Raw genomic sequence first — 27,467 nt, 5'->3', positions numbered from 1 at the left:
AAATGAAAAAGAAGGATGATGAGCCCAAATATGGTTGAAAGGGGGTTTTGGGGGGTTGTTTTTGTTTATTTTGTAGATGTAATACACAGCTAGACTTTTTAATTTATTGCAAAGGACAATCACCAAGGCCAGTGGCGTATCAGAATTTAAGAAGCTTTATTTTGTATAAATAACAAAAATAAGTAAATATATATTGTAACATAAGAATTATTGATGGTAGATACAGCTTACCCAAAACGAACATTAAGGAGTCAGGAAAAAAACTTACCCCTCAGGCATGCTATATTGAAACTGCTTTATACAGAGTGGTTCATTCCTCCCTATAAAGCATGCAGCCCTTACATAGTCACAAACAGCGGTCAGCACCCAACAGAATGAGACCTATGGTGCAACATCATCTGTTAATTTCCTTTATTGAACAGTACAGCTTGACATCTGGGACCCATGAGAGAGGAAGACTCTTCAGAGGACATGAAAGATCTGACCCATCTCCAAGAGCCCCAGATCACTCTAGCCATCTTCCTCTGATATAGTGGAACCCACCTGTCACATATTTTCTATATGTTATAAGGGCTAGACTCCGCATCAACCTATCTGAAGAAGTTCTTTTCACACATGTTCATCACCAACTCATGTTCCTGACAAGTATCACTCTTCATGGGTGTGTGGTATGGCCAGTGCTACACAAAACTGAGCAGCTCTCTGAACTGTGCATTCACAAGAAATCACACAAATAGCAATTATGGAATTAAAATGGAACTACTCCTACCAAAGGTCTAAGCAAAAAAGCAAAAGGAATTAGTTTTCAAATCAAGAGTAGCCCCCAAAACAAGACTATCTGAAATAAAGAACAGTTCCAATGACTTAAATGCAGTGTTAAAATTAGTCATTAAGAATTTTAATGAAATGAAAGAACTATTCTTTAATTGCCTTCCTGGACTGACAAGGTAATTTATTACTCACTTGTTCATAAGAAATGAACAAAACAGGCCCACAAGGCAGCTAATTAAAGCTGACCGAAAGTTGCCTATACACAGTCACACTTGAAAGGGTATCCCTGCCTCCATACTTTTGTTTTCCTTATTGTTTACAGTATGTTTTGCATTGTTGCAAATAACACTCTGCATCATTAAAACCATTGATAGTTCTGACTGGTCCTTCAAAAACTTCAGAGTGATAAAGAATCAATATTAAAAAAGAAATTTAAAGAAGCTCTCAGAGTTGTTTCTTACAAAACTTCTAAACATGAGAAAACACTGTTTCTCTGAAACACTTTCAGGTGTCTCATGAAGGAACATCTCTGTGGCTTTCAGAAAAGGTTAAAGTAGCAATATTCCGGGGTTTGGATTTTGTTTGTATTTACAACCTTGGCTCAGGAAAACATTTTGGAACACTGGAGGGGATCTCTTTTGTTGTTACACAGTTCTAGCATTAGGAATACTGCAAGATCATCGCTTCAAGCTTTGACATGAAGGCGTACCTCATTCTTCTCACCAACAATCCCCAGGACTAGCTCTACAGAAGGCAGAATAAAGGGCCCTTTTATACAAAGCAGCTAAACGACTCCAGCATTCACTAGATACCATGAGTACAAGTAATATATTATTGTTTCTCCAGACTCTGAGCTCAGAAATTTCCCCACAGATATTCCATCGGATTTACAGAGCAGTACATTTGACTCACCTTGCTTTTGAGACTTCCGCAGGTGAGTACTCAGCATCACAAGGACATCAAGATAGGCAGCTCTGGTCACCAAACAAGGATTTGGCCTAGAAAAATCAAATTACTAAAGATTAAATCCTTATAACATCCATGCTCTGAAACAGCCATGAAACGCACCAGCTTGGTGTGTCTATTTTACTTAATTAATGAAGATCAACTACTGATCAAATTAGACTACATATACAAAATAATTAGGCCAAGTTATCCAAGCTTCCTGGTCCATTCTGAATGACAGTCTCCCTAGCAGAACGGCAACACCATCCATCCATCCATTCCAGCAAATCGCAGTTTATACATTTCATTATTACTGAATGAATCAGCTTGCCCTGGCAACCAGTATGTCTTTGTTTTGTTTATAGATAATGTGCGTAAATTAAACGCATTAACAAAAATAAGTCTTCAGGTCTGATTGTTACAGTCCATAAAAGAAAATTCCCCATGAAAGGTACCTATGACATCTTTTTAACGGCCACAGCGCTCTCACTGTTCTGATGAAGACCACAGAGGCATGCATGTTTTGAAAATTCTTTTTTCTCCCAGACAAGAATATTGGGGATTTTGTGTGTATAATGCAAATTGGTAACAAGCTACTTTCTGCTCTACCTCTTCAAGTCGCAAGTGATAGACATTTACTCTCCAATTAGAAAAGTAAAATTAGGTTAACATCTTCATTTTTCTCTATATTGTTATCACTGTATGTTTCAGCCCGGAAACTTTTCTTAAAATATAACTTAATATGTGAACAAACAGGAAATCCACTTCAAACACAGAAATTATTCTGATGAGTCCAATGGGACTTGCACTAAAACAAAAACTTTCAGAATCAAGTAGCACAAGCTTAAAGTATGACTAATTCTGTTCAGTATTTCATTTTTATTTTATCTGGCACTTTCTTTGTATGCTTATCTTGATGTTTGAAACGCTTTCAAAAAATTGTTAATTAAAAAATGTTCCAACAAACATTCTCAACTCTGTTACATCTTTAAAACTCAAGAAAAAAAACGTTTTCAAACAAGATATGTGATCATGAGATAAATATGAAAGGTCTGAGGTTCTTGCATAGAAGTTTGGCAGCTGTATTTGCCTATGGAGAGTTAGTCTATGATCCTGTTAAAAAAGACAACTTTTACCAGAAACACTACTCTCGCCTTCAGTAATAAACTCTGTAAAAAAGCCTAAATAACTAAAAAAATAAGCCTAAATAACTTATGCTTACTTTTATGGTCTACAATATTAGGCATCCACATAACACATAGCAGACTACATGCTACCAGGATTTCTCTTTGGCAAAGATTTTTTTTTCTTTTGCATGAACAGACTTTTTAGACTCTTTCTTACTAATGAAGTAGTCATGAACCTCCCAAAACTTCTCCATGCTTGCTTCTTGCCACTTGCCTTAAAGCACAAGAGCTAAAAGCCTGCCTGCAGAGAAAATACACATCAATAAGAACTGATACCATAAGAAGCCAAAGCAATTTTAATATGGCCTATTTTGAAAAGATGTATTAGGAAGACTTAATTTCTGTCCCAACTGAGCAAACCTCTCTCCTTAATCTTGGGCATCCAGTTGTTGCTCAAGTTGTTCTTCACAAATCTGTGTGAAAACACCACCAATACTCACAGGGTTAGGAGCTCAACCCACGAGAAAAGAGCGTGATAGATCAGTCAAAGGCTTAGAAGAAAAAGAAACCGAGAGGTCTCTCACAAGTACTCATAAAACGGACGAAAGCAGCCATGACAGATTTCAATTAAGATGAGGAACATAATGGGCCTACTGCACTTCAGCTCCCTTGAAAAATGGGACTCACTTATTATGCAGTCATTTCACCGGAAAGAAAATTTGCAATGTACAAACTGTGCCTTGAGAAAAACATGGCTGACGCAACCTTTACTGAAGAAGTGACAACAGCAATACTAGCAGGGGTTTTTATTCTGGTCCAGCTTTTAAGCATTTACCACTTCATTTTGAGTATGCGCATATGCATGTTTTGATTTTGAAATGAGGCTTTTCTAGCATAAAACATGCCAAACGTTTGTTCTTGGCTGGCTCCATCGCTCTGGTGATGCTAGTGAATTCTCAGCCGTATGTGCCAGACGGACACAACAGGAAATTCAGTTTTCCAAAACCAAGAAATCTCAGTGTTGTTCAGCCTGCAGCAGAAAGCTCAGTCTTGAAGACAATCAAACTGTGATTTGCATAACAGACCTGACAGCCAAAAATCACATGCTGAACATTTCAAATGATGCACTGCGCACTATTTAAGATGACCTGTTTGTGCAGAACTTCAACAATGAGAGTAGGAAGAGTACAAGGTATTTCTTTTTTAACACAGATACTCAAATAAAGTGGTGTTCTCATAAACAAGCTTTGAGGAAATCTGTCTCCAAACAAGAAATTCACAGCAGTAGCAAGGGTGGGAGCTCCAGGCATCTGGAATAGCGTTCCTTTTTTTGTCCAAACCCCAAAAATGAGTTCATTTCCCTTCCAACCTGGATATTAATGGAAACAAATACGTCATATGCTCACTCCAGATGATAAGCTGTATGTGACTCTGAACAGGACAGAGCTAGAGATGATTAGGACTCTCATCTAAGGGTATGTCCGCACAGGAATATAAAATGGATATCAAAACAATATTCATGCTACCACACATATATAGTAATAGCAAGCTAGTGATGTCAGTAGAGATCCAGGTGCTTTGTCAACATTAGCAAGTAGGTCAGTGTAACAACAGCAGAATTATGAAGTCAATCAGCTGGTACCAAAGACCCAATGCCCACCCTACATACCATGCCCAGATGCATTAAAACATAATTTTCAGAAGTTCATCTTGTTGCTTTTTGTTTCTCTTCGGATACAGAGTTTATAGCCAGCCTGCTCCAGGAATTCCACTGCACTTAGAAGCTTATCCCACAGGTTCTAGCACTCCTTTGTGATGCTGTACTTGGAGGTTGACTGTCCAGGTGGAAATAAAGATCAGCTGACAGACAGCCAGTGAGTTAAATTTCACTAACAGTCAATACTACAGAAGATTTCAAACACATCTGACTGAAGAGAGGTCAAAGGCTGATATGTGAATATAAAATTAGAAAAGAGTTGAAGTCACTGGCAGGAGGAAACCTTTTGTTAGCCGCTAGAGTCCAGGGATTTTTTTTTAAGAGAAAAAGGTTAATGGAACTAAATAGTCCTTCTAAATTCACAGGCTCCTGTTCAAATGCCTTTGAAGAGGCCCAAGTTAAGCACGTACAGACTATTATATGACCAGACTAACAATAAGCTATTTGTTTTCAACAAGGAACTGCCTGGTAGGTGAATCAGGAAGTGTACCCTTCAGGAGATATTCCCTCTCTGTAGACGTAAATCAGACTGGGCAGGTTCAGAAGCTCCATGTGCAATACTGCATTTTGCTCCAGCTAGCTTTGGCTACCTACAGTAGCGCTGGGACCGCTTTGATTTCTGTTCTGCCTTTACCACCTTTAAATACCACTGATTGCAGCTTAGGTCTAGGTAACATGAAATCAATCCTAGACTCTCACAGTTCGGAGCTCTGCAAATATTTTTTTTAAAAAAGTTTGATTCACCTTTTATAGTTAAGTCATGCTGAATTTAAGATAGTCATTGGTTTGCTTATTTTGGCTGGTAGATCTGATGCAAACCAAACTGGCATTTATTGAAGAAATCAGCAATATGTGGTCACAGACCTCCTGGTGCCCTGCTCACACACATGGTTTCAACTCTATCAGGAACACATGGCTTAACTTCTAAAATTCAGTTTCTCTTGTATTACTGTTTATTTTAAAGATGATCAACATTAATGAATTACAGAGCAAATTATCTCCTCTTCCAAGGGAAACTTCAAGGAGCAAAGAACATGGAAAGCTCACACATTTGGCCTCAATTCTGTCAGAACACTGGGAAAAAGATTTAAACAAACTAAACATACAACCTCTTGCTCCTCTAACCACTAAGGTCTGCAGAGGCCCTTAAACATCATTTCTACTCATTACAGGACACCATTTAGAACTACTCAGATTTCTATTTATAAACGAGGATGCCAACACATCTTTATGTAGAGCAAGTACCAAAGAATTTTGATGCACAACTTCTGCAGATTCTCATTCTCTTTTCAAACCCGCCAATTTTCAATGACACTAAGTCAGATAACTTAAAAAGATGACAACTATTTTCTCCTGGATCATTCTTCTTTTTCCAAAACAGCATCACCTCACTTAGAGATCAACAACAACAGTAACTTTAATACGTTGCATTTGTTACATAAATATGACAGATACAAGTCACTGATTATGAAATCAAAGCTGTTTGTGTTAATGTTCATAAAATTAGGTTTTGGTTATCCTGCCCAACAGAAATTCAATGTTTTCCAAAAAGGTAGTTTATTTTGCTCATATTTTTCCTCATTAGGAAACAGATATTGCAAAACTATTAGCAGAACAAGCACTATAAATATACAGCAACTTATGCTATTTCCTAAACATTTAATGACATAAAAATCAAGGCATATTTGCTCAAACTCTCAATGAACACTTAACAAATTTCAAATGCAACCTGCCAATCAATGTCTATTAAAAAAAAAAACCGTAACACCTCTCTTGTGAATTAGTTTAGCTGTAGGTATCTTAGTGTAGGTTAGCTATCTTAGGGATATCGAAAACAAAACTTTTGTAGTAGGTCTCAGAAAAGCTCTGTGTTTTGCAGTCTCCAAGCTCTTAGAAGAGTCTGAAAGATTTCAAATCTTTCAGCCAGTGCTGCTTTATGAATACAAGCTAATCTCATTTGTCGAACTGGAATATACCTTTACTAAATAACTAACAAAATAGGATTTCCTCCTAATAACATGTAACATGTACATCACAGTTTTGGTCATAGTAAAACAATACATAACTACACAGGGTGTCAGCCAACATTTTTTCAGAGTAAAGTACAGTGTTTAAATGACTGTTAGCTACTTCTAATCTACACACTCGAATTGGTTACTCTCAGCCCCAACCTTTAAAAATTGATGACAAGATTTGGCTCATGAATCAAGCTAATGCGGAACTCCAATCAAAATTACACAACTTACAAAGCCGCCTACAAATCCCTGTATTTTGTCCAAAAAGTTCACGACACACTCTTAAGCATCAGGGTAAAGAAACCAGTGCTGGCAAGATTACAAGGGCAACTCTTCCAAAGGCCAATTCATAGCTGCCTTGAGAACAAGAAGAGAATCGCCCTTAAGACTTGTGTGACTGTTTCCACTTCAATTTCCAAAGTGATCTATTAAATAAATAAACTGCCTACTCCTTCTCTTTAGATTCTCTGGTCTTTAATGAAAAAGTCACTCTTACTGTAATGCTGTATGTTTCTGGAGGCTTTGGAAAGGCTGAAAAAGCCTAAAATTCCTGGAAGGAAGACCTTTTCACAGGATTAAACTTATCAATAGTATTTTAGGAAGAGCCCCGTATTACAAGAAAAAGAAAACCTGTAATAGCCAAACACCACCCTATTCTTCTGTTTAAATGTATTGTAAAAAAAAAAACCCTCAGCAACAGCTATTAAATTTTCTATTTTAGCTGGTAGAAAATAAATCAGCCTGCTGGTGTTGAATTTAAACCCCAAATTCTCCTACTTTCTAGCCACCAACATTACGTACAGTTTTTGCTTCCAACAGAAAAAGCGAACTGGTTTCCTGAACATCATATCCTAGCTAATACAAAAGATGCTATTGCAAAAGCCTTTGCACAAATTCTTGTATTTCTGAACTTTAAAAACATTTCTGATGAGTCAACATTTTACATACAATTGAGGCTGGAATTTGACCTTTAGCTTTGGCATAAACGCAGGGAAGAATTTGGATTAAGTCCAACATGTCCTAATGCCAGCTGGTACTTGGGGACGGGGTCTATGCAACTTCCTATTCTGAGTTTTCCAGTCTGCCTTTGTCTTTCATAATCTCAGCTCTTCAGGCTGGCACACTGGCAACTAAATTTTAGGTTTACAGTGTATCTTTCCCTCCCTATTAACTTCCAGCTTACTCCTTCCTGAAGAATGGCAAATCTCTGCAAAGTATTCTTTCTTCTGGTGGCCAGATTCTTCTGACATGTGACCTGCAATTTTATCAACTAAAGTAACTTCTAAACGAACTAAGAGTGCATCTTCTGTGATGTTTGAGTTCTTGATACAGTCAACTCTACCTAATCCTTAGGGGGCTACCCATAGGGGGTTTTATCCTTGGAGGGTTGCTGATGAACCAGGCCAAGCTGGCCTTGTACTGACCACGTTTTACCCCTGCAGAGAGATCTGGAAAATGGTCATTTGTCACTCATGGAGGCAACAAAGCGTATGGAAACCACACCTACACATACAATGAGCAGCTGATTAAAAGGTTACATCTCCCATTGTTTTGGTTATTAGCTTTCAAATTCTGCAACATAGTAAAGACTGAGGTTTTGGGGGGTATATTTGTTTAGAAGGCAGCCTTCATATTATCGATTTTCTCTCAGAGCCCACATCTGTAGCACTGAATCACATGCACGGTCTTCCTCTTGTCTTCTTGAGGAGACATTAATAATGGATTTAATTACTAAACTTTGTCCATAGCATTTTTAACCATGTAATACAAAACCAGCACATCAGTGAACATCACGGCCGACAGACCTACATTTAATGGAAAGCATTTAAAAAAATTATAATAATGAAGCCTACACTACCAAGTAATCCCTGCTGAGTTCCTGGAAGCGCAGGAACACCCGCATAGAAATACAAACATCTAGTAACTGCACATCTGCTTGCCTACTTGGTGCTCTTGAGATCTTCTTGGAGTAATTACCATGTGCACAGTCCCCTTGACTTGCCCATTCTGTAAGACCAGCTCATCCTGCATTATAGCAGGCATTTTCTCCAAAGAGAAAGTTGCTGGTCCAGTGATTTAAGCTCTTCTACCACCAGAAAGAGCCTATTATGTTGCTCTTAGTCTCCCTGGTAAAGGCAGAGAATTATTGCTTCAAAAAGAAGCTACACAAATTATTTTTTCATTGTGATACCACCAAGAACATCCTGAGTTTCAGCTATTAAGAAAAATTAGTTTGTGCTCTGGCTGTCCTTGGTGTCCTTGAATGATACTGAAAGGTTGTGTTTTGTTGGTGTTGTTTTTAGCATACCAGATTGGTAAAATAATCCTGTCTGTTCTCTTTTTTGTTCTCTTAATGAGAACCGCATGTGATCCCTTAGCAGCATCCTAAAAAACTTGGAGGTCAAACTAATGCCATGTGCAAATTTAATGAATTTTACACAATTAACATCAGGGTTTTCACCCATAAAGAGGCAAACTACTGAAATTCTCGTTTATTTATTGGAAAGCATTTTCAGATATGAGTGAGGATTTACTTCCAAAACCTGTAATTGTGCATGGTTTGTGCCTACTCTGAACATTGCACTGGTGGAGGGAACACACCTTAAACAACCTTATTCAATTCTTAGTATTCCTTCAATGTTCATATTTAAGTTAGGAGTATACCTATGAACCAGAGTCAAAAAAATGTTTTATCTTATGCAAAGTACATCTTAAACTTCAAACTGAAGTTTAAGCATCTCTACTGATACCCAAAGCAAGTGTTCCAAAACAAGCAATCCCCAACTGCCTAAATAAACAATTAGTAGCTGTGTTAAGGATACTGTTATCAAAACTGGTGAAAGAGTGGACTTGGAGCAGCACCGAAACCTGAATTAGCCTGCTAAAAGCACATAAGATTTAAATGAATGCCTCCAAGAATACATTTATGAACAATGATGTAACTTATGACTCTGCTCTCAAAAGCAAAGATGAACCAGGCTAAATTAGGCTCATGGGTCAGAAAGTGCAGATTAATAAATTACCACTGTGCACCTGATGCGCAGTAACTGTTCATGCTGGTATGCTTTGCTTTCCGCTGGAACAGGACAACAAAAATTTCCCTTGATGTTTTCCCTTGTCTAGGAGCACACACATGAATTATTGCTCCAGCCCAGCTGACAGAAAGTAACTTTTCAATTTTCAGATAAATAAGACTTCCATAGAGCCAGGCTCAGTCATTAAAACTATTTTCAATTTTTGAACACAGCTGTATAATGCATACAGACTACTAATGAACACAGGTAATTAACTGCACTGCTCAATGTGCAGGTTTTAAAGACAGAAATGGAAAAGTGGAAAAGTTAGAAAACAGGAAGATGCCAAAGGGAGACATGGCCTTGGAAGGACAAGAAGGTTCGTCTTGATGCAGTGAAAGAGGAAGAGGCAAGGGAACTATCTGAAGAGAAGGACCACTCTTACACTCTCCTTAGTTGCTGCCTCCTTGCTGTTTTGAAAGTACAAAAAGCCCCTTCCAGCTCCCAAATAACGTCCCCCTTCCAAAAATCACATAGAGGCTGCTTGCAAAGCTGCAGAGAGTCATGGGCATCTTGCACCTGTATCTCGATAAGCCTGCACGTGCCACTGTTTTGTCTTTAATAGCCTGCTCGCTAGAAATTACCGCTCTCTCTCTTAACGAGCAATGAGAAGAACAAGGGCATATTTACATTACACTCTTCGAGTCAGAAAGTCCTGAAACCACAGCGAGGCCACATTCCTGTTTTCCACACAGATGGCCTAAATGCACCTCACATGAAGCTCCTTCTAGGAAGGATCTTAGACTGGTTGTCTGCCTGTTGTCACTCACATAGCGCTGCCAAAAGCAGAGGGGGGAAAGGAGACACTACAGGCTTGATGGAGTGCCATGGCTGTCAACTTGGCAAGTTAATGTGCTCTGTAGTGTTATAAAATACCTGTGAGATTTCCCTCATTCAAAGCCGTTATAGCTGGATCATCCTAGACTCAGCCTGGAGAAAACTGAGCAGCAAGTACCTCAGTGGACAGTGAATCTGGTTTTGAGCCCAAGCCTGGAATAACTTTTGCATGTATTTGTTGTGTGAGCTTGAATCTTGTGCCCCTACATCAGAACCCATTTGTATTTTTAACAGTCCCATCCATAAAGCAGAGAGCGAAGCAGCAGCACCGCAGAGCATGGGATATTTGGGTTATAAAGCTAAGTGGACGCACCGCAGGCAGTCCATTCCAGACGAAATAGCGACTCTTAGCAAAATGCAAAGCCCGTTGGCTTTATACAAGGCTGTTCCACACAAGTTAGTTTCAAGAAAGCAGCCGCCTTAGAAGTAAACTTTCCCAGGGCAGACAAGCTCTCAGCTAAGAAATGGCACATGGCTGGAGGTTAGCAGAGTATGTTATTTGACTTCTGGCAGAACCTCAAAGTCTTTTCCCCCCCTGTGGTCTCCAGTAAGAAGGAAGGCGGAAAAGAAAATCAAACTAAAAGGACTGGAAGACAGCATCCTACAGCAAAGCTGTGCAATGACATGATTTCACAAATTTTCCAATACCAATACTTTGCCATGCCAAAGGCTACAAATGAAACAAGACAGATATTTCCGGGACTTCTGTATAACAAATTACCAGCTCCAAAGGCTGCTCTTTTAGGTTTCTGTATTTATGATGCAGAAGGCACCTAGAGTTAGTCTTGTAACTACTTGGTATGCAGTTGAGCTAAAAACTACTTTTTTTTTTTTTAATTCATATGAAAGAGCTTTGAACTTTTTCAAAGGCTTAGCTTGATATATTGATTATTTTTTTAAAGCTTTCACCAGACTAATTTCCATCACTTCATTCCGTCACCTCAGTTCTCCAAGAAAGCAGATTTTATGTATTTTTAAATTTCTGTTCTTCTCTAACACCCTGCATCTCCGACACTTGGAAAAAATATAATAAACTAACACTGGTGTGGGGGTGGAGGGAAGCAATAATATTACTAAACCACTTTAGACCAACAAACAAGAGTATTCTAAAACAAAATAAAAAGCACCAAATGAAGTATAAACCTGCAAGTAAAGTGAAAAGTTTCAAGCGTCACCTTGAGACGTGGATGGAAGGCAGGTCTCATTTACCAAAACATCAAAAATGGAAATACTGCTGTTGAATACTCAAAAAAGTTAGTATTTTGAAGATGTAAAAAGAAACAACAATGAACGTGGAGGAAAGATTTTTTCCTTCTAATATTCTAATATATGCTACAAAGGGGAAAAAGCCACCATGTCCCATTAACATCAGAAGCCTGCCTTCACAACAGACAGAAGGTATCAGTTGAAAAAGAGAATGTTTTATGAAACTCAGTTTGGGGAATGTGAGCCATTATTTTATTCTCTAAAGCACAATCAGGTGGAGGAGTGGAGGAGGGAGAAGACATTAGTGTATTACAAGGAATGCACAATATTTTCGTGAGCTATTCTACACCAATACATTCTGATGAAAGGAAATTATATTCTGGCCCTGAAAAGGTAAAAAAACCCCACACAACCAACCAACCAAAAAACCACCAGTTCGGCAAACAGCTGAAGATAGATAATAATTCCTCCAGATATATACATGACAATCATAGAATGGTTTGGGTAGGAACGGACCTTGAAGATCATCTAGTTCCAGCCCTCCTGCCATGGGCAGGGACACCTTCCACTAGACCAGGTTGCTCAAAGCCCCATCCAACCTGGCCTTGAACACTTCCAGGGGTGGAGCATCCACAGCTTCTCTGGGCAACCTGTTCCAGTGCCTCACCACCCTCACAGTGAAGAATTTCTTCCTTCTATCTAATCTAAATCTACCCTCTTTCAGTTTAAAGCCATTACCCCTTCTCCTATCACTACATGCCCTTGCAAAAAGTCCCTCTCCAGCTTTTTTGTAGGCCTCCTTCAGGTACTGGAAGGCTGCTGTAAGGTCTCCTTGGAGCCTTCTCTTCTCCAGGCTGAACAACCCCAACTCTCTCAGCCTGTCTTCATAGGAGAAGTGCTCCAGCCCTCTGATCATCTCTGTGAGCCTCATTTTTAAGAACTACTTATGCAATCCAAAATTTTGTAATTAAAATAAGAGTTTCTCAGAGAAGTTTGTTCCACAGTACAAAGGGAAGTAGGTAGTTGAAAGAACACCAGCAAGAACTTTACAGAACTAGCACAGAAATGTGAATGAAGACTGGTGTTTCGAAATAATTTCCTATTTTCCCAAATTCACAAACTGCTTTCTTCTTATTTTAACTTTTTTTTTACCCATTGAAGATTAATAGTGAGTGCCTATAATACCCTCTTTTCAAACAATCACTGCACTACAGTACCAGTGACAGACTAAATTATCTCCTTATGAGAAAGGCAGAAGAAACAGATGGAGGTTCATTAATTTTTCTCTGTGGTACTCACTCTCTTTGCCTGAACAGAAAGAAGGTAAGAATGACTGTACGTGGACCACAGGTCCAGCCAGCCAGCACCCCCTCTGACAGTGACCAGCAGCAGATGCATACCAAGAAGTCTATCAACAGGGTGCAAATGAAGTGCTGGTTTCCTGATAATGCTCTCCCAACATCCAGAAGACTGCACAGACAGACTTACTGAGTTTCACAACTCATTTACCAAGCAACCTCCCAAAACTCCTTTAAAACAAGAAAAAGAGAAAACAAGAACAACAAAAACCCCAAAACCCATTGTTCATCACAGAACAGTTGTTCAGCTCCACACAGCCAAATATAAATGGTAAAGCTGCACACTGAATGTGGGAGACTAAAACTACCAGAAAATACCATCCATTTCAATATCTTTGCTTGGGTTGTTTGTTGGGGTTTTGTTTGTTTTGTTAAGAGGCAAGCAAATTTTTTAAGCTTTATCATTTATTGTAGTCTTAAGGTTAAAGCATATTTGGAAGTAAATTTGGTTACCGAACATTTAATGGATATTTTAGTGGTTTTTTAAGACTTAAAAAAAAGAAAGAAAGAAAAAAGAAAACACACCTCAGCTCAAAGTGTGCCTAAGGACGTATGGCCATATGGACTCAGAGAGAATGGTCAAGTACATTAGAAATTTGCAAACAGAGTTTCTGCCTGTCAAAAACCAATGACTTAACTTAGTTTTGCAAACCTGTATGCTTGTAATATAAAATTTTACTATTTAGGGAGAAGGACATTAAAAAAAACTTTATGTGTAGCATTAACTGCGTAATTGCATGAATGTGAAAAGAAGGCTACAACAAACTGCAAAACAAAAACGTGGTACTGACAGAGGGTTAATATTAGCACATGCAGCTGTGGCTTTTTACAGGCAAGTGAAAGAGAAAATACATCTCCTCTTCAAATACCTATACCATGTACCAGGATTTCTTAGAGCCTGAAAACGTTTCCTTTTGGAGAGAATACAAAAAAAAAGTCAGCACTAATATGACTAAAGACCACTTCTGAAAAAATACTTTGAAAACATACAATTTATTTAAAATCCATGATGAACAGAGCCTGGCCCTTATGCATTGGCTGCAGGAGAAAGAGGTTTGAATTATTTAGCACTAGTATCTTTCTACTGAATTTGGTCTCCAGTGTTTGGTTTTTTTCTTTATAACAGTATCAAGGGATTTAATTTCATTAAATAAATTACCATTCTCATTTTAAGACTTAAGAATGCTTATGCTGAGTCAAGTCAAAAGGTCCACCAAATCCACCATGATGTCTCCAACTCGGGCAGAGAGCAGACGCACAGGAAAGGGAAGCGTAAGAACAGTGATACTTGACAAAACCTCTCTCTCAACCTTCAGGGTTGCTGAAGAATGTCTCAAGCCAATTGTGATAACTACATACTTAGTCACTGGGCTTTTCTTCCCTGACTCTGTTCAATCACTTGTTAAAAATTCAGATAGGTTTAAAGCCAACAGTATTTTGTATCATGGAGTTCCATAGCTAAACTAAAATTACATGAAAAACTTCATTATTTTGTTTCTTTTAAATCTGCCATCTTGCGTTGGAAGGGATGCTAAATACCTGTCTCTTTTTCCATGTGACTCATAGCATTAATGTTTTTTGCCATGTCATCCCTCAGTTGTCCCTTTTCCAGATTAAAAAAATCTCAGCTTATTTAGTCATTCCCACGTAGAAACTATTCTAGAGACATTATCAGTCTTTTTACTGCTCCTCACTTCTACTGTATCTTCTTTGGGATTTACACATTATTAAAATATACAATACAGATTAATACAGAAACATAAGTGTGTTTTCTGTTTTGTTCTGCATTCTTTTTATGATACTTGCCTCCTCCCCTCTTGGGCTCTACCAAGAATAAGGGTGATTTTTTTTTTTTCAAACAAAAAATCTGCTTGGTTGACCACTCTTTCCCCAAGTAAAGTCCAGACTGCTTTATTCATTTGCATCACTTCACAATTATTTACACCAAGTTTTACCTGCCATATCGTCACTCTCTCAGGAGACGCTTATGTAATTCTCAAAGATCAACTGTATCTTGATTACCCCAACTCAGTTAACACTGGCAGAAGACTTCCTCAACCCATTAGTCACCCCCCTTCTCCAAATCACTTATGATTTTGCTTTTAATGATCAAAAAGCAACATAGGTTTTATCAGAGATCCACACTAGACTGCATTGGTGACCTCCCTCCACTGTGCAAACGGTACTCTGGAATATTTTACCCAGTTACTTATCTATGCAAGGACTTGTGCTCTCTGTCCACAACTGATTCCTTTAAAGTTTTTGGTGGGAATTTTCAAAAGCAATTGATGAGATCAAGTAGATTTCCAGAAGGAAAAAGAAAAAGAAAAAAAAAAAAGAGTTTCTTGATGGCAGTATGTAGGTCACCTGCAGATCCTTTTACAGAAACCTAAGGAAAATGTTTCCAAAACTATCTTGGATTGTTTGTGGGCAGCTAAACAGTTCTGATAGTTTCAACAATTCCTATGACATTTTTCTACTACTCTTTTGTAAAGGTCAAAGTTGGAGAAAATAGTAACATAAAAACCTTGTATATGTGGCACATTTTTCTTAGCCCAAAAGGAACATTCATCCCCTTCTCAAAAAGGGTGCTTCTGTAGGCATTTTCATTCACGCTTTTTTTTTTTTTTTAAAAATGACTGGACTATAAAATTTAGCTGAGAATGAACTAAGAGAAGACTGAAAAACAGTAATGCACACAGGTAAAATATACTTAAGTTTTTCCATCCCTTGCTTTTTTTAAAAAAAAAAAAAAAACTTGATTAAAAAACCAGCAAGCCAATAAGGCATCTAAACTTTACATGTTTCTAGAGAAACAAATCTGTCCACCTTGCCAAAATAAAAAATAATTTAAGAAAACCCCATCAGCCAAGCTTTCCATATGTTAGTAACCTACATGTATAAACATATATATCTTGTGTTTTATCTTACCTTTTAGCCAACCACAGTTTGGTTCCTACACAGGTAATGATGTCACCCAGCCCCTGCTGAAAGTCCGAACTAACGAGCTGTTTTGATTCCAAGTACGACTGCAGCAAGTGAAAAACCTAATAAAAAAATTTAAAAAAAAAATTAAAAAATTGAAACTAGCGTTTCTGAGTTTCTAACCACTGCTTTTCCTCCAAATAACTGTAAGATGAAAACAACCACCTGCAAAACAAACAACTCTTACTCAAGGAAAAACGTGTATTCGTTTGGCATAACAACAAATGGAATCCTTAAATTTCCTATTCTTTAAAATTCACTTTTCACAGTAATTGAACAACAAAACACAGAAAGTGCTGGAAGATGTTAACCTCTGTGAAGCGAGCAGAGGACAGCCTGATGAACACCACTCCTACTAGCTCTTGCCAACTTAAGCATCCCTCAACTCTCAACCTTTCTGCAGTGCCATCTGCTCCCCAGTGCCAGCACAACTGTCCGTGGAGCACGCTGGCAGCTTGGCCCACTGGATGGAGTGCGGCTGGTTGCATCGTACAAGTACAACCAAGGAGACAGGGAAGGCTCTTTAAAATCCACACACTGAGCAAAAAGCTTTTTAAAGGCAGCAGAACTATCATCTATAGCCACTCTGAAGTGCTGACAGAAAAGAATCTTTATTCCTGCTCCTGAGAGCCTTCATTCAGGGCTCCAGTCAAACACAGGGAGCAGTTGGGTTTCACAGAGAAGGGAGATGCTTGCACCCTTCCCTTCCAAGGACAGAGAAGACTGAGCTCCTGTGCCGGGGCTGTGCACTGCCTGCATTATCTCCTCCAGAGCTTCACACAAAAGCCTAGTAGACACGTCCTAGCTACCACGAAGGAAAGAATTCAAGGTACCAAAATAGAAAGCATGACCTGTAGCTTTCTAGTCAGAGAGTTAACAAAGCAAATTAATTTCTGTTCTTAAGAGACCTTCCTTTGCTACTTAAAAACAGGTTTTCCAAGTAGTATTGAATACATAGAAGAGTGTTAAGAAAAAATGGAGTTAAGGGAAGATGTATAGTCATCTAGATCATAAGCATGAAAAGGAAATATTGGATAATATATGAAAGCTGATACCACCTGTACAGTGGAGAGGGACTCTCCAAGCCCAGCCCCTGTAGTACTCATCCTCTCTGCATGTGGGAGAGTGCATGACACACACTTCTGACACAAGTGACGATGCCCATATCATCCCACTTTGTTTTTACCTTTCCCATTCATATGCAACACCCAAGTGATTTAATTTCTAAATGGAAAAACACGGAGACACATGGTGCAGTACTGAAGCCTAAAGGGAAAGATCTTGCTCAGGTTAAGGAGCTTTGCACGCACGTGCAATTTGGAAGTTGGAATAGGAGGAACAGGGTGCTAACTCTCCCCCTTTCTTTAACTTGCCTTACAGCCTCCAAATTTGAAATTGTTTGCCTACACATGTAAGTTACATTGATAGACAAGACAGGGTTTCTATGCAAATTGAAAAAGTACACGTCCCCATTGATTATTTATTGAAACTGGTGATGTGCGGAATTTAGGAAGCTTTAGAGGTGTTATCAGACCATTTCTGAAAATACATACATGAGCATTTTATATGGAAACACTCTTAATGTGTGAGAGTATTAGCACTTCATACTTGCAAAGTGACAATTTTATGACTGATGGATCAAGCTGAAGCATTCACTTATTTTGGGAAAAGAAAAACCTTTATATCCAGACTTTCATATCTCAGACCTTGGTTTCCCGCATTCCAGATGTCACTTGCTCCCGGGGTTTTTTTTGTTTGTTTGTTTGCTTGTTTTGGAAACACAAGCACTGCCGCATAGCAGATACTTGACACAATTTCATCTGGGTTATTTTTTGTGAAATTATTCAAGTGGAAAAACAGCTGCAGTGGTTTCAAATAAGCATGGAAACAGAACAGAAAAAGATGTCAAGAGACTATCTTATCCATACAAACAGTGAGGCAGGGTCTAAACATTCTCCAATGAAACAAATGGCTGACTGTCCTAACCCTGAAAACAGCCAAGAAAGCAGATTCCAAAATATTTGTATGCAACCTCTTCTAGTGTTTCGCCCTCAAAATCCAAGCTCTTGAGGTAAGGTGTTCCCCTCCACTCCCGCCGTTGCCCTCACGGTAAGCAACTGTTCTCTGGACACCATTCAGTCGGTCCAAATTTTTTCCTAGTGACATACTTATTAAGCACAGAGATCCCACTGGGGTCCCTTTGACAGGAACAATGAAATAAACTCTCGTCTCCCTGTGTTAGCAGGTGCTCTGTAGCCAAGAGACATCTCAGAAAGATAGCTGTCATCTTGCCTGTCTTTTTTCTAAATCTTCTGAAGTCCTCTGTACTGAACATCGTTTTGTTGATGGCAGACCACCTTTCTAGATGGTTCTTCCAAGATCATTTTGAATTTTGATCTTTTTCTACAGAGGGCTTTGCAAAAGTGCAAGCTTGCAAACATTTGAGAGCATCACCAGAGGTCTCCACCTTGAACCCTCTTCTTTAGCCTGCTCTTGCCTGTGCAACAGTCTGCTTATTAAAACAGTTTATGTAAGTATCGACTCAAAAGTAACCTTTTTCATGAAAACCAACGCACAAAGTTGCCAATACTACTAGTTTCTCTGTATTTTTTTGTGGCTTGCCCTTAATCTCTGTTAAGTAATGGACACCATAGAAGAAAAGGGATGAAAAAGCAAAATAATCTATATGCAGAAGCTCTTCTTATTGCCTTTTATATCCGCTGCTAATTGAAAATCGTTTGGTGCCTTAACCTTTCTGATTTTAGTCTTCTGTGCTTATGTTCATTTCCAGGAACAAGAAGGGATTTACCTCTAAGCAATAATACAAAATCTGTTCCACAATTATGAAGGGGCTATCATATTTTTTCCTAGAAGCTTAAATTAATCTCTTCAGCTTTGAAAACAACTCCCAAAGTGCCTCCCTCCTAAATACAAAGGAAACCTAAGTAGTTTGGTAGTTCAAGCAAAAGGTCTTCCGAGAGGAAGAACTGTGCATACTAAGTAGGTCAAATTTGTGGATTTAAATTAGTCCAGGTAGGAAATTCAGTACTGAAAACGCAATCAAAACTCCTCTGCAATTCAGTCGCTATATGAATTATATCCTTTCAATACCATTCAAAAGGTAAAAATCACAGGGCATCAGCCATATTTAAGCAGTAGAATTAGACGGTGCAACTCATGTAAGAGTTTGATTCACTCTTGAAAAATGTTGGCACTCATCAAAGACAAAGTTCAGCTACTACAGTTTACCCTGGTCCAACTTTTGACATATGCAAAATACTGATTTTCTCATTATTTCAGTGCAAGCCCTCTATCATTTATTCAGGTCCCCTCATCAAATTTGAGAGACCTAGAAAGCTTTCCCCACAGAGAAATTATTTTTTTCAGCATAAGACTTTGGAATGCCTGAACTAAATTTGAAATTGTAACTAATGTTCGCATGTTTTATTCAAAGCCTTAGTTTCTGTAAGCTAAAACTTGAGGCAACCAAACAAGCAATCTGTAAGAGTTAGCCTCACTAGTTCTTCACTTCCATCATGTGTGACATGTCATTGTCTGGCTTATAGTAATATTGCTGTAGCTTCCATGACCTAAGACTACAAGCCAGGCAATGTTTGCATGGGGAGGCAGCAAGTTTTATAAGACTATTTGATATAGATAATAAAATAGACAGGCTTTCCAGCACATGGCTCTCCTCAAGTCCAAAATACTACTCGATTTAAAATCCTCTGCTAAATTCCTCACTTACACATAAATGCAATGAGGTCATGGTGTTCCTTTTGTATGTGGGATCAGTTTTGTATTACAATAAGGCAATATATTAATGATTTTTTCTTTTTTAAAGGTAGTTTTACAAGAGATTTGCACTGTCTGTAGAGGAAGGTTTATGAAGACTTACAGGATGACAGTGATTATCTTTAAATTTGACATGAACTGAACACCAAGAAAGAAGTCTGAAAGCATCTTTGAGATGTTGGGAGTCTTTTTAATAGGACTGAAGACACAACACCCAAAGTATTGTCCGCAGTTCTGTGGAACCCTGCATTAAAGATGGCAAGTTGCTGGATGCTCATAAACCTTTTCTTTCCCCGAGCAGGCTGGTCAGGAGTCAGGCTAATAGACCAGCAGGACTGTACAGACTGCCCGTCAACCTAGGCAAGAGATGTTAAAACAGTGCAAGCATGGGAAGTCCAGATACTTGGATACATAATGGGGAACAGTGTCCAGCAATTGACCATTCTGAGACCCTTTGGTCCATGAGGTTCTACTAACTCTGAGCCAGCATGTCCTAACCTGCTGCAGGTAAAACCACCAACATGGGAGGACTTCTTAGTGCAGAATAACACAACAACAAAAAAAAAAGCACCAAGCCATCTCAGGTGTGACACTATATCCTAATTAGCAAAACCCAAGGACCCAGCATGCCAATGAATGGAAGCCATCTTCTGCTCTCCAGCCATTCCCAAATTCCAGTACCTTCCCTCCCTTCCTTGGCATTGTTGATGCTTCATCCTTGTTCTTCAGCTGTAGAAGCCTCAAGAAAAGGGGTAAAAGCAGAGGAGAACGGGGAAGGGAAAAGGCAAAAAAGGAAACAGCCAGCTTGGTTCCCTGTTGGTCAATCAGCAACACATCCTTCTGTCCTGTTCACATCCATCCCCCACCAAACAGCATGCTTTCAGATGCAACACTGAGAGCCTTCTGTCTCTCCCTGTCATGACATGAGAAAGTTGAGTGTTTTCTTTGTACCCAAGCAGACCTTAAGACATTACATCTGCTATTTTCCCAGTGTTCATTTTGGATGATCAAGTTAAAAAAAATGCACATTACTTTTTTGAAAAAATAAATACTTAAATGATTAGACATCAGCTAAGTCAAAATATAAATCATGAGAAGCAGGAAGAGACATTTTTCTCCCCCACATAAACTTTGATATGATATGAAGCTGATCATTATCTTTAGAAACTTTCGTATCAGCTCAAATTGCTATATTCAAGCTGTGAAATACAATACTAGAATAATGAAGCAATGCAATGGTGGATGAAAACTTGTATAAAACACAAAATTTAGCAAGTGCCTTTAAGTTTTTTTTGATGCCAAGATTTCTCCTGCATATGCACAGAGACACTGCAAATATAACACAACCTTTTAATAGCCACAAAGTTGATCTATTGTGACACACTTTCTTAAAATTAACATTTTGTGGCATTAGCATTAATTTTATAGGAGGAACTAAAGTTTCCAAAATTTACAATAAACTTTTAACTTCAGACATGAAATAATTAGGTGGATACTTGGTGTGCATGCGCACATGTTCGTATTTAAAAGAAAACACAGCCTTCAACATGTTGCTGCACAAAGTGCCTTTTTTAAACAATCAGATATTCCAAAAACACGGTGAAGGTTATATAATTGCACGCTTCTCGGTGCAGTAGCAAAGTTAAACTTTTCTCCACTTAAGCTGACCTGAAGCAATAAAAACTTCTGCATGCATGCCTTCAGCTATGTTTGGATGAAATTAAGTATACAGTACAAATATTCACATTCCTAAGTGCAAGACTGAAACAATGCTCCCAGTGTTCATTTCAGTGCTTCTTTTTTTAAAAAAAAAAAAAAAGGCAGCAAACTGACATCATCCTAAACTGTACATTCTCAGCATAGATCATTTAACTTCCTAAAAAAAAATAGAAAGAATACATATGTTTCACCAGCTGAAAGAAAACACTGCGTAAATACTAAGCTTGGAAAAATATGCCACTGACCAAGCTATGGAGGTTGAGGGAACAACGAAAGCCAAAAAAGGGTGTTTGCAAAATGGCAGCAGTAAGGAGATTACTGCACTAAGCTAAATGTGTTTTTTTCAGAATTGTTCCATCAAAAGCTTTTCACCTGAGTGTTAGCAGACTAGTGAGAAAACCTCAAACATTATTTTTCTTTTCTTCTCTCATTTAAAGGCAGATAAAATTTTACTCTTCTTGTATGACAAATACAACTGCCAAGTTATCTCTGTATTCTGAAAGTGAGGCCCAATTTTTCATTTTTTATACTACAACCATGTAGATAAAAACTGGCAAGCTGCTGTGACAGGTGAAGGCATTTTTATTAGGATGATAAAAAGTTCAAAGTTACAATAATTATCTCTAGGGAAAAACAAGCCCTAACAATCCCTTTTTTCTTAAAGATGAAAAGTGCCAGTGTGATACTTACAATGGGACTAAAACCCTCAACTACCTCCCCCCAGTTTTCCAAGAACATATCTATACAAAAATAGATGGGAGAGTTTATAACTATCTGGTTACCTTCTGATATTGTCTTGCTCTGTAAAAATTTATATTTGTGGAAAATAAATGTAACATTTTATCACCAGCAAGTATGGTATGAACACAGTCCCTGCAGTTCATGATACTCTTGCAAACAAAAGCAGCTACACAAGTTGCAGGGTAATAGTTTAAAATCTGTGTAGAACCACAACACACAAACATGTACCAGACAGTGCTAGTGGCACCCCCCGTGCCCTGCGTTCTCACAGCGTATGATGCATCCTCTGCCACACCGAGGTTTAGGAACAGTGTGGATAGATCAACTCTATTAGAAACATTAAGGCTTTCCTTCATCTGAGTTTTACCTGTTTTTTAATTATCAGAAAAAAAAAAAAAAAAAGAGAGCTGAAGGTGGTTGGGGGGGGCAGAGTAAATATTCTGAATTCATTTCCACATTTAAATGACAATATATTGAAGAGGAATTTCAAATATTTATCAATTCTCTTGCCATCCCCAAACAAATGTGAAGTGTTAGGAAAGTCATCACTCATTACATAGCTCTCGTAGTCTTAGATCATTTATACATACCAGATTATTATAGGCATCATCCCTTTGTTCCTACCACCTCCTTTCTTTGAAGTCTTTCATTTCATTATGGTAATTTCACAACTAACAGATCAGATTATTATTTCTGCCAAATATAAATTATATGATTGTCATCTATGATTACTATATATGAATATTATTTCCTTCCTCAAATTTGTTTTTGTATGAATTAATAAACTCAGTCTGAAGTTGAAGTATTTCCCTTTGCAAATATTTTTCTGAAAACTGTACAAAATTTTTTTCTTCCTTTAATGTAACAGCTGGTTCACAATTCAATTTTTCCATAATTTCAGCTTTGTTTTGTCAGCACATTTCATCATTTAATTAAACAATTTTGGTTTATTATTCATGAGAAAGTAGGGCTTTTAAATCCTTCTTCCAAATACATCCATCAAAATTCATAAAGCCAGGTTTATAAACAAATCAAGTTGTTTTAATTAAAATGCAGGCAAGCATGTTTTGATTGAATTAAGAAGTTGTAAAATAAGGTATGAAAGTGTCTAAAGTTATGAATAAAAATACAATACTAGTTAACTCTGTATAACTGAGCAAGAATAATACAGCTGTTTAATAATCTGAAAATTATGAATGTGCCATAACTAATGAAAGGTACAAAAGGCTGAAAAATAGCCAAGTAGCTTTTCTCTCAGTGACAGATATATACCACAAAACATCCATTATTAAAAACGTGTCTTAAAATTAAAGATAAACTCCTACTTTTGTCTAAAACAAGCCAACGAATGTGAAATTTTACAGATCAAAGTTCTTGCAATACCATTTTTATTAGGTTTTTCTTCAGGTTTTTCTTCCTATTTTTCAGGGTGAAATTGAATTCCAGCTTAAAATTTGCGTACGCAACTCAAATTCTGTATTAGGATAAAACAAAACAATGAGAAGTTTGCTGCCAGCTAACATCATATTCATTAGTGGTTTTTACTTGAAAGTCCTAGCTGAATTGTCTCTTAAAAGTACATGGTTTGCCTGTTCACACAAAAACCTGATATTTATAATTATTAGGACATTCCTACCATTAGGATTTAAGGTACTTTTTAAGCTATCATTCATCTTGTAACTAAAGGTACATGTGCTGGGCAGAGAAGCCCAACGAAGAGACCTATGGACAGACTGGCTGATGAGAAAACAGAAAACCCCAGTAAGTAGACGGCGCTAAGAAAAGGCAAACCTGCCTGATGAGTAAGGGTCTCACATACATTCTCCTAACCAGCCAGCTTGACCAGAGATGAAAGAGACTACTGTGGAGCCAGTGGCATTTCCACTCTCTGCAAACATACGTATTACCTTCCCAGCAGCATGTAACCAAAACCTGAAAGTCTAGAGAAATGAACACACCGGACTGCAGGTTGGAAGCAGTTAAAAATTGTGCTCAGCCTGTATTTCTGATCAGAACAAACAGTGGGAAGGATACAATGAAGTCTGTTCTTCCAAGTCTACACCCTGCCATCGTAAAAACCCACCCATCACTGTCTTAATCCAGCTACCTCAAAGGATGTAAAGTTTTCCCCCTCCTTTAAACAGCTTTTTTTCCTTTTTCTGGGAGGCAGTGGTTAAACAATTTGAAATTATTCTTTCCCAGACTACGTCCTCATAACACAGTTATTCTGCACATGTCCGCATGAAGGAGACAAAATGCAAATAAAAGACCAAGGTACACACCCTTGTCTACTGAGGAATATTTACAATTAGGAAGAATATTAAAGGATACAGCTACCCCACTGACACTAAGAAGCTGACATGTAAGAGACACAGTCCGTACGAACATGTTTATAAAGAGTGCTCAGAAGTACACTGCTACTTGACCCCATAGCTTTGCTGGCTTCAATAGACGTGATCTTCTGTCTCAGGAATGTCCGCATTAACACATAAGCTGAGAAAATAATTAGAAGTAAGCTGTATCAATTTGATGCTTTTCTTTCCTAAATTCACATTATAGCATAAAGTGAAACAAAATTTGCAGCTTCAGAAAACAATTTTCTTCTCTCAGCTAATGATTTTAAACTTACCGAAGAGAAAATACAGGTCTCAAAAGAAAAACATTCAGTATTTTTGAAGTCTGAGGAATAATTTGCCACATTAAATGTCCAAGTGCAGATAGCTGTACCCATGAAAATAAAAGGTAGTGCTTTTCAGGGTCATGTTACATCTTCTAAAAAGCTTTTCCCCATTCATACATCAAGTCAGTCATAACCTGTTGCTATACATGCCTCTGTGTGAGGATCAACTTCCCCTTCCATCGCTGCGTATTTACAAGCATATTGTCATTTTTAATGGCTCCATTTACATCTGAGGAACTCAACATTAGCAATTGCACTCTTCTGTCTGAACTCTAAGCCAACATTATAAAGCATGCTGAACTTAGTGTAAGACTGCTCATTCTTCTACGGCAGGGATTGCTGCGCCTCTCTTCGAGTGCAAGTAATAGGGAAAACGTCCCTCCCTCAAAGACAGTTCTCACACAATTAGTTGCTGGTAACAATGGGGATGTTAGGGGCTACAGCTATACAGATACATCAAACACCATCCATGTTGGTGCCTAGACCCTGAACTCAAATGCCGTACTCCTCTGTCATAGAGTAACACAGCTGAATGCAGGTAGAACTCACAAGAATTTTCCTCTGTCAAAATTAGCCCTAAAAAAAAAAAATTAGTCCTAAAAAAGGAACATGCAGCTGAACATGCAATAAAAATAACTTTATGTCTAAACAACATAGCTAATGCATAGGCTTAACTTGTAGATAAGTCAAACTGAATTCCAAGTGTAAACATTAATAACGAGTAGTTCAGCTTTACAAAGGCAGTATATAGGACAACAGCAGAAAGGAAGGTGCATGTAATGCAAACTCTTTTTTTTATTATTATTTTATTTTATTACAGTAACATCTAGAAAGTAATTCATGTAAGAGGATCCCACTGAACTGTACCATGAGAGGGAAAACACAATCCTCCAGCCAAACAGCCCTCCTATATTTTCAGTCTCATTGTACTACAAGGCAGTAGTAGTCAACACAGGAGGATGTGGATACAGCCACTTTACAACAGGGAAGATCACCTGAGAGGAAAGAGGACTGGCTTCCTAAAACACACATCATCCTTTTACTTCTTTTCCATGACTGATGAAATAAAGCTTTTACTTATGTAATGGCATATTGCTTCTCAATTTTTATAGTCTCTCCCTGCCCCCCACCCCCATATTCCAAAAGGATTATTATAGAAGAAAGTCTTGCAGGCAAGGAAACAGAGAGATTAAGTGATTTATTTAAAATCTGCAGGGGATGCATCCCAGAGACAGACTTAACTCAGATCCTTTAAGTTCCAGTTCACAGATAGTAGGCACGTGCACGACAACTTATGTGGGGAGAAAAAATGACTAAATTATGCTTTAAGTATACTTTTTTGAAAGCACTTTGCTCTCCAGAGAAAACAGTGGGAAGAATACATATGTGCCAGTAAGATGTAGACTGTACCACCAAAACCACACAGAAAATATAGACAGTATTTCTTCAGAGTTCATCAGTTTGGGACCACTGATCTTCCTGAAGTTTCCTACTGGTATCATATACTTTTTGAAACTATGAAGTTTATAGAAACATAGATAACTTATAATGAAACTTAAACTACAGCAAATACATGAATCATGCTACTGCTGAAACTCAGCAGATTTTTGCCTTACACATATGGACAAGCTATTTATAAATTTTTACTTCCCATCAGGCTCAGCATGATGTCAGCTTACAATAACAAGTTAATGTTAATGTTTTCCAGTAATTTTCACAGCGCCATTTAACTGCAAGTGCCCTAGCCAAGGTAAACTTAAGGGCAAGGAAAGGGCTAACTGCATAATCAGAGAACCACATTAATGAATTTTGCATCTCTGCTTTGAACACTTGGAATTCTACCTGCAATATATTTCTCTTTTGTTCCCAAAGTTTAATCTCACTAGCTAGCTGATTACGTCTCCCCAAAACAGCTCAAATATTCCTTCTGATTTTAATTAGCCACAAAGCTTCATCGCCTTGTGGATTTTTTTCCCCAGACAAACAAGCATTCTACACTATCACAGAAAGTGCCAAACTCAAAGCTATCAAACGTTTCCTGAACTCTAGTAAGTTCATGCACTTTGTTTTACAATCAGCAGCATCACAGCAAACACTGTCTCTGCGAATCCATCAGTAACAGAAAAGTTCCAAAGAAAAATGATTAAATTTGCTGGGGCTCTTCTCTTCAGAGGAATTAGAAGCTGTTCAGGAAGATCTGTTCTTTATTATTATTTTTTCCCTTCCCTCTTCCACTCGCATGCAATTGGTAAGATGTGTTTTTGACAAAAGGGAATGTCAACAGCAACAGTTTTTACGGCAGAAAGGTTTTTTTGAAAAGCAAGTTCTTCCAACGCATTTCCTTACTCAAGACCACCTTCTCCAACATTTGCACATGCTTGCCTTTGATTTTATTATCCCAGAGGAGTACAGCTGTCTCACCGTCTCTAAAAACAGTTCTAAGAACAGTTTTTTAAAGCTGCTGTAGCTTAACCCTCCACTCCCTTTGGATATTGAA

The 27,467-nt window shown here is 38.1% G+C and overlaps 1 protein-coding gene across 1 annotated transcript in view; it reads right to left on the bottom strand.

Annotated features, from left to right (window-relative positions):
* THADA (THADA armadillo repeat containing) overlaps positions 1-27,467 on the bottom strand; it is a 166,036-nt gene that overhangs the window by 48,056 nt on the left and 90,513 nt on the right. Inside the window, exons 29-30 of the mRNA XM_075146933.1 lie at positions 15,982-16,097; positions 1,684-1,769 (exon numbers count right to left, since the gene is read on the bottom strand). Of these exons, the coding sequence (XP_075003034.1) occupies positions 1,684-1,769; positions 15,982-16,097 (202 nt within the window). The remainder of the gene's footprint in view (positions 1-1,683; positions 1,770-15,981; positions 16,098-27,467) is intronic.

Source organism: Calonectris borealis, chromosome 3, assembly GCF_964195595.1.
Source record: "Calonectris borealis chromosome 3, bCalBor7.hap1.2, whole genome shotgun sequence".
NCBI lineage: Eukaryota > Metazoa > Chordata > Aves > Procellariiformes > Procellariidae > Calonectris > Calonectris borealis.
Note: the sequence above shows the minus strand (reverse complement) of the source record. Positions and strands in the feature narration are given on the sequence as shown.